This window comes from Homarus americanus, unplaced genomic scaffold, assembly GCF_018991925.1.
Source record: "Homarus americanus isolate GMGI-L3 unplaced genomic scaffold, GMGI_Hamer_2.0 scaffold31931, whole genome shotgun sequence".
In the NCBI taxonomy this organism is placed as follows: Eukaryota; Metazoa; Arthropoda; class Malacostraca; order Decapoda; family Nephropidae; genus Homarus; species Homarus americanus.
Genome location: NW_024746359.1, coordinates 105316 through 118439, shown reverse-complemented (window position 1 = coordinate 118439; position 13124 = coordinate 105316). Strand labels below are relative to the sequence as shown.

Genomic DNA, 13124 nt, shown 5'->3' with positions numbered 1-13124 from the left:
GTGTGTGTGTGTGTGTGTGTGTGTGTGTGTGTGTGTGTGTGTGTGTGTGTGTGTGTGTGTGTGTGTGTGTGTGTGTGTGTGTGTGTGTGTGTGTGTGTGTGTGTGTGTGTGTGTGTGTGTGTGTGTGTGTGTGTGTGTGTGTGTGTGTGTGTGTGTGTGTGTGTGTGTTGTTTTATGCCAGACAACAGTGTATCTCTGAACTAAGTGTCTCATAAACCCCCACACTATTGTATCTAGGTGTGTTAGTTGAGGTTGATTGGTGTGTGATACTCTCAGATTAGCATATCTTGGGAAAAGCCCTAGTAAGAGATTTTAAAAAGGGAAAGAATTTAATTGGATCACCTGAAGATTAGTACCCTCTCTTATTTCACTTTAAGATTATAACCACCCTATTGTTAACCTAACCTAACCTGCCTGGGTAGTGTTAGGTGCTTAATCATCAGGTGAAATAATCTAGGGTAACTAATCTTCAGGTAATTCATTATATCTTTGATCTCCTAAAACAACATCCATTCATCTTAACCCTATTGATTATTTTCTTTCCACATCTTCATCATTCTTCTTATGCCAATATTTTATCATATTTTTCCTCTCTCTCTCTCCTTCTCTCTCTCCTTTCCTCCGTGTTTTCAGTCATTCACCTTTCTATCAAGTTTTCCACATCAGTTTTTTTCGACACAGAAGCAACTATTACTCCTGTTACTTTGAAATTTAAGTTTAATTTGGGACTTTAGTGAGTGATGGTAAGTGTTTTAATTAAGTACCAAGACATTGAGAAGATATGTGTGTAACTGGTAATAAGAAAGATCACTCAAGTATCCTCTGCCAGGAATAGCAAAGATGTGTTTGGGAAGCACAAGTTAAAATTGGTTTCTAACAATAAACAGGAGTATTGACACAGTGCCAATCTGTACCCCTGGCTGAGTTACTCGTGGCAACTCACTCACTTACCCCCCTACAGGATATGAACTGATTCACTCAATCATTCACAAAATCCTGTACCCATTTTCTGACTTGCATGACCTGACTCACTCACTCATCCCCTGATAGGATATGGACCAGATCAGTCATTCATTCATTCATTCGTGATCTTTTCTACTGACTGACTCACTGACATCCTCACCTTTAACTGACATGAACTGACTTAATAATCACTCATTCATATGCAGACACCCATTAAATTATACACTACAATATACAGTGATCCCTCTGTTAACGAGTGCCACGGTTAACGAAATTTCGGTTAACGAATTACCTTCCATTAGATTCTTCACTTCGGGGATCAACTGAAGATTAGACACTCCAGCTTATTTCATCAAAAAATTAATTCCCCTGATGTAATCTTCCAGGTAGCGTTAGGATGATTAATCTTCACGTGATATAAACTGGGGTGTGTAATCTTCGGTTGATATCCTGTTCTGTAAGCTGGGGTGTGTAATCTTCAGGTAATCCCTAATTGGAAACCACGAGGAGAGATGAACATAGATAGACGCACAGATATGGCAACATTTTTTGCCGCTCTGTGTTTATGAATGGTTGGGGGTAAAGGGGAATACAGTATATTTCTGGGGGAACAGTAATGGTGAAAAGGTCCTGGAGAAGCCAAGGAAGTATAGACGATGACAAAGAGGTGATGCAGTGTAAAATGTGGCCAAGGGAAATAGTCTTCAATGGAGGGTCCCTAAAGGTGTGTTCTTTGTTTAAGGGAGAAAGACGTCCTCATGTGATGTTAGTAAAATAGTTGTTGCATAATGCCGTTAATAGAACATTCCTTGCATGACAATGTTAGTAAGACAGTAGCAGTGTGGTGGTGGCTGTGCTCACCCCATCATCCCACCGATGAAGTTGGCAGCCTTGCCAGCCATGTCTGCACCGCCCCCCTGCTGCTGGCCCGGTGGTGGCCCATACCCTCCCTGTCCTCCTGGGCCATACTGCCCCTGTGGGGGGCCATAACCCCCTCCATACTGACTAGGAGGAGGGCCATAAGGACCAGGGCCATAACCCCCTCCATATTGACCTGGAGGAGGGCCATATGGACCAGGGCCATACTGACCACCTCCCTGTGGCTGGTTATTGTCACCACTGGATGCCAAAAAGAATTACATCAACCAATATTCAGCATAAAATACAGAGAAACAGTTTAATTTCTTGTACCCAAAGTTTATCAAACTTGTTTTTATTATTAAATTTGTTGCTAAAAAGGTCAAAGATGATGAAACAAGAAAAATGTGCAGCTTGTTTGAGTTTCTTGAAAGTTATTGATTGTCTGATATAATGGAATTTATCTGTACAGTACATTAATATAAAGTACTGTTATTATAACCTAAGCATTTACTACATTATAAACAATGAAGTACAGTATTGCAATGGTTATTATATTTCCATTAGAAAACAATGTCAGTGTGGATGAAACAGGACATCTGATGACTGATAAATTCTTCTCCAGGAATGATGGCAGTCAAACAGTCATGGTGTCATCCTCAAAGTCTGAGGGTTGGCGACTTCCCTAACCCCAAAATTAGTCATAATTACAGTTGGTAGAAATAAAAGTGCTTAGGATTTGAACCTGTGGCCCGAAGGAGAGCAGACTAGTGCTGTATCCACTTGGGTGCCACATCCCTCCATATACCTTACTTAAAACATATATCACAGACCCAAAAAATAATAAACTGTAATACAAGACAAGATTAAACTTACCCTCCAAGAAATCCACCGATAAGGCCTGAAATCATGTCACCACCTCCACCTCCTCCTTGCTGACCACTGTAGGGCTGTTGACCTCCGTATGGCTGTTGACCTCCGTATGGCTGTTGACCTCCGTATGGCTGTTGACCTCCGTATGACTGTTGACCTCCGTATGGCTGGTGACCTCCTCCATACTGGTTCTGACCTCCTCCATACTGCTGTGGATCTTGACCCCTAAATGGAATAAGATTTCATTAACCAGGTGCGACACCAAGACTAAATACTGTACGCTGTGGGCGGACATTTTGGCATCGGTCTATTGAATAATGTCTTGTCTGTCAGAGGGCGCACCCTGGGGCCACCATCTTCTGCTACATGGGGTAAGGAGGTTGTCATCGCCCCCCCCCCCCTTTCTCTCTCTCTCACTCCTCTTCTCCCCTTCATCCCTCTTCTCCCCTCATACAAACTCATTAAACCTCAAAATAACAGGAAAATTTACTTACCCGCCAGAGTAGCCGCCTTGTGGGGGGTTGTTGGGCCTGGGGGGGTGAGATGATGATAATAATAATAATAATAATAATAATAATAATAATAATAAATAATACAGTAGTAGTAGTAGACACAATACTAATGTCTACATAATACTGACCTCTACACAATACTGACCTCTATACACAATACTGACCTCTATACACAATACTGACCTCTATACACAATACTGACCTCTACACAATACTGTACTGAACCTCTATACACAATACTGACCTCTACACAATACTGACCTCTACATAATACTGTACTGAACCTCTATACACAATACTGACCTCTATACACAATACTGACCTCTACACAATACTGTACTGAACCTCTATACACACACTGACCTCTATACACAATACTGACCTCTACACAATACTGTACTGAACCTCTATACACAATACTGACCTCTACACAATACTGACCTCTATACACAATACTGACCTCTATACACAATACTGACCTCTACACAATACTGACCTCTATACACAATACTGACCTCTACACAATACTGTACTGAACCTCTATACACAATACTGACCTCTACACAATACTGACCTCTATACACAATACTGACCTCTATACACAATACTGACCCTACACAATACTGACCTCTATACACAATACTGACCTCTACACAATACTGTACTGAACTTCTATACACAATACTGACCTCTACACAATACTGACTTCTACATAATACTGACTTCTACATAATACTGACCTCTTCATAATACTGACTTCTACATTATATTGACTTCTACATAATACTGACTTCTACATAATACTGACCTCTATACACAATACTGACCTCTATACACAATACTGACCTCTACATAATACTGACCTCTATTCATAATACTGACCTCTATACATAATACTGACCTCTACATAATACTGACCTCTATTCATAATACTGACCTCTTATACATAATACTGACCTCTCTATACATAATACTGGCCTCTCTATACCCAATACTGACCTCAGTGTTCCCAACTCATCGGTGACCTGGTCAGTTACATCCTTGTACCCGTGACCTGGTTGTTGACCCCCGCCACCTGGTTGTTGACCCCCGCCAGTGTGGTAGTCCCGGCTCGACCCCCGACTAGGCAGAGAGTGACATGCAAACATTAGTACATGCAGGGGTGACGTCAGCATGCAATGTGATGTCAGCATGCAGGGTGACGTCAGCAATACACGGGAATGAGGGGGTTTATTATGGGTGAAAGAGTAGGTTAGGTTAATTTTGGTTACGTTAGGTTAGTCTAGCGTTAGGGTGAAATAAACTGGAGGGCGAATCCAGGGGTGGATCCAGAAATATCATAAGGGGGGTCCAAGAAGTTTTGGGTGGGGGTTACATGGCGAGCCCACCTAGCTGATTTTTTTTTGGGGGGGGAGGGGAGAGTTAGGCTCCCTCCCCCGCCCCTGGATCCGCCCCTGGAATCTTCAGGTGTGTTGGGCAGGTATATAATGACATACTAACATGCTTGTCCATCATATCTAAAGGAATTAATTCACTTTTATATGTATATCATTTCACCTTTAAATATTTTGCAGAATTAAGTAAAAAAAATCCTTTAGACGTGATATTAAGCATTGATTAAATTCAGGGGTGAAGATGGCTATAAGAAAGCCTGTATGCAAATTAGTTGATGTTTATTATGCATAGATTGGCATTAATTCACCTTGCAAGTTATTCAGTAGGGACACACACACACACACACACACACACACACACACACACACACACACACACACACACACACACACACACACACACACACACACACACACCTATTTAAGTGTTAGTAATAGCAGGCTGTACCTACCACACTGAGCCGTGACAACTAGCTACGTGACTTCTTAGAAACTACAAACTACAAATGTTAAAACTCAATAAAACACAAACACACACTGAAACTTAAACCATTCATAAAAAACACACACACAATAAAACTTAAAACACAAACACAAAATTAAACTTAAAACACACAAATAAACTTAAAATGATTAATAAAACACAAACATTAAAAACACACTTAATAAAAAACATACATTAAAACAGTTAAAACACACAATTACACAGTTAAATCACACACACTCATTAAAAAACAGCTTTTATAGTACACCCACCGATTTCTATCATCTTGGGAGGTATCAAGAGCGTTTTGGAGTATATCACCCCCAACATCCTTCAGAAACCCAAACATGGTGCTGGACTGCTGAGTGGGGTTAGTTCCTTCCTATTCTTCTTCACCTCCTCGGCGATTTGTCTTCCTCTTGATCTCGGTAGGTCAGTTAGTATTTTTATTTATCCTAAGAATTATTTCTGTTAAAGGGGAATAATAGTGATAATGAGAAAATATGGATAAATATATTCTTGGTTTTGACGTTCATGAGATTTTTAAAGTTTTTTTTCTTTATAATACTTCGCATTTTAAATTTTTCCTTCTTAAATACGTATTTATTTTATTGTTGTTACTTATCTACACCGACGGCAATTTTCCAACACCTTAGTTACGTTTTTGTGGAAGTTTTAACGAAAGAACTTAAACTGAGCCCTTGCTATCGTACACGAAAGACAACAGGTATGGCTGTACGGAACGGCGGCCTCTGTTTGGCTGATTATTAAACACATTTTCTTCTATTTTCTTGCTCCACATTTACTCTGAATATTTTTAATACATATTTTAATGGTATTACACACACACACACACACACACACAGCCTCATCTGAATTTTCCTACTTTAGACTTGCTTAGCTGGTCAGGTCAAGGTCAGATAATGTCAGTATCACTTCCCTGTAGAGTGACCTAGAGTGCCATAACAATGATAGAACCAGTAGTGCCAGTATTAACAGGAGGAGTGCCAGCGTCCGTGAACTTGGGGCCAGGTGCCAGATCTCTCTCTCTCTCTCTCTCTCTCTCTCTCTCTCTCTCTCTCCCAATGTAATTAAATACGCTGTTATGAGGGTAAATGTGATTAAATAAATTCTCTTATTTCTTAACAACAACAACAAAAATCCTTAACTCTACATCGTGAACCGTATTTAACACCCAAATTGATTACTCCATGACCCAGATAAATAACAACCAGAGAGTTTGTTTATAGTATTTCCGCCACCCTGCCCCTCCCTCCGACACGTCCCCCTCTCCCTCCGACGTCCCCTCTCCCTCCGACACGTCCCCCTCTCCCTCCGACACGTCCCCCTCCCTCCGACGTCTCCTCCGACTCTCCCTCCGACGTCCCCCGTCCCCTCTCCCTCCGACACGTCCCCCTCTCCCCTCTCCCTCGACACGCGTCCCCCTCTCCCCTCCGACACGTTCCCCCTCTCCTCCGACACGTCCCCCCCTCCCTCCGACACGTCCCTCTCCCCGACACGTCCCTCTCCTCCGACACATCCCTCTCCTCCCGACACGTCCACCTCCCCTGCCATGCCCCCTTCCCTCCGACACGTCCCCCTCCCTCCGACACGTCCACCTCCCCTGCCATGCCCCCTTCCTCCGACACGTCCCCCTCCCCGACACGTCCCCCTCCCTCCATCCGTTTACATCCTCCCTCCTCCCTCTTCCTATGCTACGCCCTCCCCCTGCCATGCCCCCCCCCTTTCGACACGCCCTCTCTGCCCCCAGAAATACTGCCTGCCACGCCCATTTCCTGCCTCTGGGACACGCTTCCCACCTCTTTTTTTCTTCTCTCTTCATTCACTTCCTTCTTCCTCTCCCCTCTTCTCTCAATCATTCTTCCTTTTCCTCTTAGTTATCCTCTTCGTCCTCTTTCCTTTCAGTTATTCTTCCTCTTACCCCTCTTCTTCCTCTCACTCACCCTCTTCCTCTCCTCTCACTTACCCTCTTCTTCCTCTCTCCTCTCAGTTATTCTTCCTCTTACCCCTCACACACCCTCTCCACCCTCACACTTCCACTCCCCTTAACTAATGACATCATTCAAGATGTCTCTACCCTTCCCCTCACCCTCTACCTCCCTCCTCCTGAAGATGATATAGTTACCCCCGTACTCTTGGTTAGGTTAGATTAAGTTAGATTAGGTTAGGTTAGGTTGGGTTAAGTTAGATTAGGTTAGGTTAGGTTAGGTTGGGTTAAGTTAGGCAAAAGATTCAATAAACTTCACACTCAACCGTGAACTAGGATACCAGGTCCAGGCTTGTTTATGTCTGCCATGTACCGATGCCAGAGGAAATGTATATAGGGTCTATCAGGACTGGGGCTCGTATCACCTCCAGCCACACCTTCCTTCACTCCCCTACCCACCCCCTCCCGCAACGTACTAGCAGTGGCGCCCCTACCTCACCCCTCCTAGCAATGGCACCCCCTACTTCCTCCTCCTAGCAGTAACGCCCCCTACCCTCCACCTTCTCCTAGCAGTGGCGCACCTTGTCTCCACCCCGCCCCCTCCCTCCCCAGGTAAGGGAGTCGCCACACCAAAATAGCTTTTCAGGTACAGTCGGGCTGGCCTGGTCTCCACTTCACCACCATGACCACCATTTCTACCATAACCTTACAAACCATCAGTCACTACACCACCACCACCAGCACCATATTCACTACCACATATCACCACCACAGTCATCACCACAACCTTCTCACAGCAACACCACATTCACCACCACCACCACACCCCTTCATTCCCAACAGTTTATTCCCGTCTTATTGTCTTAGGCTGTCTCAAGTGGAGAGCTAGTCAAACACACACACACACACACACGGGAATAATACACACACACCTTGACAATACACAAGCTATGCACGGTCTGTGAATCACTTAAGGTACACCAATCAATCCTGTCCTACCAAACACCTCGCTGTGGCCTGACTATTCACGTATGGTCGCCCTCAATATCGTACAAGACAATGTATCGTAACTTACACAACAGGACAGAGGTGAAGCAGAGAGAGAGAGAGAGAGAGAGAGAGAGAGAGAGAGAGAGAGAGAGAGAGAGAGATCCGTAGAAATTTTATATTATGATTTGTAAGTGTGTGTGTGTGTGTGTGTGTGTGTGATATTTTAATTGTTATTGACAGTTAGATAAGGTCTACAATGATATCTTTAGTATAACCTAACCTAACGTATCCTTGTAACGTTGGGGGGTGGGGTTAAGATGCATAAATCAACCTAAGCCATGATAAACCCAGGGTATGGTGGTGTTTAACCCTTTGACGACGATGATTTAACCCTGACGACGATGATTTAACCCACCAGGACTCAAAGGGGTAAAGGCCCCCCCGTCAACACAGTACATCCATCACCCCTCAGCTGTTTCCCTCACACTGGCAGTCTCAGAGGCGCCGCACCATAACACGCTGTTGCCTGGCTGCCCTATGCCTCATCACCTCCTGTGTTTATTTACCTTTTTGCTGTCTGTCTGATGGCCCTACACGGGGTAACAGGAAGGAAGGTAGACGGGGAGGTTTTATTACCTCTCTGTAGTGTGTTTGTTTAGTAATGTGTGAGAGAAGGTGTTTGTGAATGGTAGAAAAAGTAGTTTGTTTGTTTCCAGCTGCACAAATAAACCCAGTCATTGTTTTATTGTGATGTCTCTGTGATTTATTTATTAGCGATAAAATAAATTCACCTTTCGGGAATGAGATGAGGCCCTTGATGTTTGTGTTTGCTGAGTCCATTGATGATTCTGAAATGCTTATTATCTTCCCCTGTATGTATCTGGTTAATGATAAAAAATTATTGTATAACTAAGCTTCAATAACTAAGGTCTTAACACGTAGATACACTCATTAACACGTAGATACACTCATTAACACGTAGATACACTCATTAACACGTAAACACGATGGAAGACCCACGCCATAGTTGTAATACGGTAACTCCCAACAGTTGTGAATTATAACCACGTTTGATATTCACAGACAGTACATATGATCTTTGCCGGGTTTGGTAGCTATTTATTTTCACCCGTAGTGTCTCAAGTTACGACTCCGTGGACTACTATTACGGTCACTTAGCTTACGATCCCTTGGACTTAAGATTACGATCCCTTGGACTTGGCGGTATCTTGGACGGGGGACTGGCTGGTCTATAGTAGCACTTATGTGACTAAAATGGAGGAAACTTGTGGTAATTAACGTTGACTCTGCTGCAGGAGACACTTGGTCTAGCCACACGCGGGTCCACATTGGCGTGTTACCCTGGCTATTTGGCTTGGTTGACGTGGTTTTGGTTGGCGTGTTACCGTGGCTGGGCTTGGCTGGCGTGTTACCGTGGCTGGGCTTGGCTGGCTAGTCTCCAAGTCTGTTCACGCCCCTTCTTGGTGCCTCTTGTGACCCCAGCGAGCGTGTCCTTGAGGCACTCGTTGTGGGGGAGGGGATGTTGTAGGAATGTGGTGGGGGGTGTGTTGTGGTGTGTGTTGTGGGGCAGTGTTGTGGGGGCGTGATAGATCCCCACAACAACCAAACGCTGCTCTCACGATGTTCAATTCAAACCGGTTACAAGCAGAGGGTCTCCTTACCTCAGTGTTAGGTTAAGTCCAGTTAGGTTAGATTAGGTTGATGTTACGTTAGGTTTAGGTTGGGTTAAATTAGGTTAGGTCCGGTGAGGTTAGATTAGGTTGATGTTACGTTAGGTTTAGGTTGGGTTAAGTTAGGTCAGGTCCGGTGAGGTTAGATTAGGTTGATGTTACGTTAGGTTTAGGTTGGGTTAAGTTAGGTTAGGTCCGGTGAGGTTTAAGTTTGGTAAATAATGTGAAGTGAGATTACTAAACCAGGAACTGTATAAATATGGGACCTTGTTGTGGAAGGGGAACACACTAGTAGAAAAGCACATTTGTTTCTGCAGTGTGTGTGTGTGTGTGTGTGTGTGTGTGTGTGTGTGTGTGTGTGTGTGTGTTTAAGTATGTGTCTGTGTTTATGTGTGTATGTTTAGGTGTATGCTTAATTGTATGTACGAGTATACTGGTATGTGTGTTTACGTATCTGTGCATGTATTTAATTATGTCTGTATGTATGTATATTACTATTCTATAAAAAAGAGAAAAAATCCACATAAGTCTACATAACGTTAAAATAATATTAAAACACTCATTGTACCATAGAATTATACCATTAAGTTATATAATGAAAGAAGAGAGTGACACACCTTGTAATGCATCAGTGTTAACAAGGGATTACGAAATACTGTATATAAGAGCTCTACTTCGGTTTAGATTTAATAATACGGTAATGATGATAATGATGATGATAATAATGATGATGATAATAATAATAATGACGATGATAATTGTAATAATAGGTTAGGTTAGCGTTAGAGTGGTTAATGTTCAGGTGAAATATGTTGGGTGGAGGTGTGGTGGAGGAAGAGATGGGGATAGTGTTGGTGGAGGGGGGAGGTGTTGGAGGAGGTGGTGTGGTGATGGTGGAGAGGAAGAGGTAGACAAGAGTAGAAGAAAGAGGAGGAGGAGGATTAGATAAACAAAGGAGGTAAGGTGTTGGTACTCACCCCCACACAACCTGCTTGACTACCCCCCCCATCTACCCCTCTCCTTCCCTACCCCACCTACCTACCCTCACCCACCTACCCACCCCCACCCACCTACCCACCAACCCACCTCCCCACCCACCACCCTCACCACCTACTCCACCCCTCCTTCCTCCCCACCTACCCACCCCACCTTCCTACCCACCTCACCCACCCACCCACCCCTCACCTTCCCCACCCACCTACCCACCCTCTCCTTCCCTCCCACCTACTCCACCTCACCTTCCTCACCCACCTACCCACCTCTCCTTCCTCCCCCACCCACTCACCCTCACCCACCTTACCCACCTCTACCTCCCATCCAGCAGAAGCATTACCTTGGGTGGGCGAACAAGCAGGTGAAAAAACTCATTGCTTGCATACCTGGCTGCCTGCTTACCTGTCTCAGCTTACGCACACACACACACACACACACACACACACACACACACACACACCAATGATAACACCTGGACGACAGACTTATGTCCTGTCGCTTCCTGTGAGAGAGAGAGAGAGAGAGAGAGAGAGAGAGAGAGAGAGAGAGACCCGCCTGCTGTCAGACGATGGGGCCTGGTGGCTTACAGCCGACAGTCATGAGTGATACCACCCGTGCGTCGTGATTGGGGGGGGGGGCCTGACAGGTGTATCAAGGGCTGACAGATATACCAAAAGTGGATGGATGACAGGAAGACAGAAGTGGATAGGTGGATAGTTAACAGGTATTTACAGTATACTGAAGAGGTTGGTGGATAATGGTCGTTTATTTTATTACCGAGTTGAGAATACAAGTGTTGGGTTGCGTCTTCAGCTCTATGTAGGACTCACTAACACATACACTGACGGGTAATACAGAGACAGACAGGGAAGCAGACATATACACTGACGCATAAAGTGACAGCCAAGGAAGTAGACAGACAGACAGACAGGTCCCCAATTGCCGCTGGGTAGACAGAGGCGATGCGCACATACAAACAGACACAGACAGATACTTTGTCATACATACACACACATAGATAGATAGATAGATAGATAGATAGAGAAAGGAAAGTACTAAACACGAGAGAGAGAGAGAGAGCGCATCTAACCCTCCCTCCCTCTTCCCAAATCACAGTGGTAATCTTCTCTTATAATTCCCGCCTTGGCAAACGAGCGCCTGTCGTTGGTCACTGTCGAGATGGGCCCCTGTCCTAATAGGCCCCCATCTCAGCCTTTACATAGGGGCCCAGAATTAATAGGGTCGTCCCAATAGGCTCCGTTATATTTCATCGTTTGGATTCGTTCACTCACATACATACACACATAAATTCGCTCATTTACACATACACACTTACATAAAAAACATACACACATGCACACATACAGGTACATAATTAAACACACACACACACACACACACACACACACACACACAGGAAGACTGAAGGGTATCACATGGCCTTGGTTCCTGTGTCGGGTATTAAGTGACTGCTGGAAGATGATCAGTGTGTGTGTGTGTGTGTGTGTGTCTGTGTGTGTGTGTGTGTGTGTGTGTGTGTGTGAGCAACATCTCCTAAACAGGTGTGCTCAAGGTAGAGCTGTGTGGGAGGGTGAGGGTGGATACAAGGGAGGGGTGTGTGAGGGAGGACAAAGAGAGGGGGGGGGGTGAGGTGGCATGGTGAGGAGGGAGGTGGAGGGAGGGAGGTGAGGGAGAGAGATCTGTACAATTGTCCCAACCTTATCTGTGTGTGTGTGTGTGTGTGTGTGTGTGTGTGTGTGTGTGTGTGTGTGTTTATGGTGTTTGTATGCATTTGTTCATAGTTTGCACTGTTTACACACAATAATAATAATAATAACAATAGTAATACTACTCCTCCCCACACACACACACACGAACCAAATAGTGATGACGAAGAATAATTATGTCTACCGGCCACTATGGGTGTGTGGTATAGTTGTGGGTGTTAGTACATGGGTGTGTAGGGTGTGGTGGCGGGTGTAGGTGTGGGCAGTCTGTGTGGGTGGCGTGGGTGTAGGCGTGGTGGCGTGGGTATCTGTGCGGGTGGCGTGGGTATCTGTGTGGGTGGCGTGGGTGTAGGCGTGGGTGGCGTGGGTATACTTCAGTAGGTAAGACACGCGTATTTGGATGCTTCAAGAATGACGTCACAGGAAGGAGAGGCGTAGCTGTGTGTGTGTGTGTGTGTGTGTGTGTGTGTGTGTGTATGTGTGTGTGTGTGTGTGTGTGTGTGTGTGTGTGTGTGTGTGTGTGTGTGTGTGTGTGTGTATGTGAGGTGAACATTCCTCCTCGTAAGTCATGCTATAAGAATGTACTTAACTATTTGACTCAAGATAAACCACTAAAAATAACTTAAAACAATAACTTAAAACTACCATAGGACAAAATTAACCTATAAAAAAAAATAACCATGTTAATTTT

The 13124-nt window shown here is 44.5% G+C and overlaps 1 protein-coding gene across 1 annotated transcript in view; it reads right to left on the bottom strand.

Moving 5' to 3' along the window:
- LOC121879213 (spidroin-1-like) overlaps positions 1–13124 on the bottom strand; it is a 52455-nt gene that overhangs the window by 33458 nt on the left and 5873 nt on the right. Inside the window, exons 2-6 of the mRNA XM_042385809.1 lie at positions 5357–5552; positions 4206–4328; positions 3189–3224; positions 2698–2919; positions 1825–2082 (exon numbers count right to left, since the gene is read on the bottom strand). Coding sequence (XP_042241743.1) covers positions 1825–2082; positions 2698–2919; positions 3189–3224; positions 4206–4328; positions 5357–5433 — 716 coding nt within the window. The 5' untranslated portion in view covers positions 5434–5552. The remainder of the gene's footprint in view (positions 1–1824; positions 2083–2697; positions 2920–3188; positions 3225–4205; positions 4329–5356; positions 5553–13124) is intronic.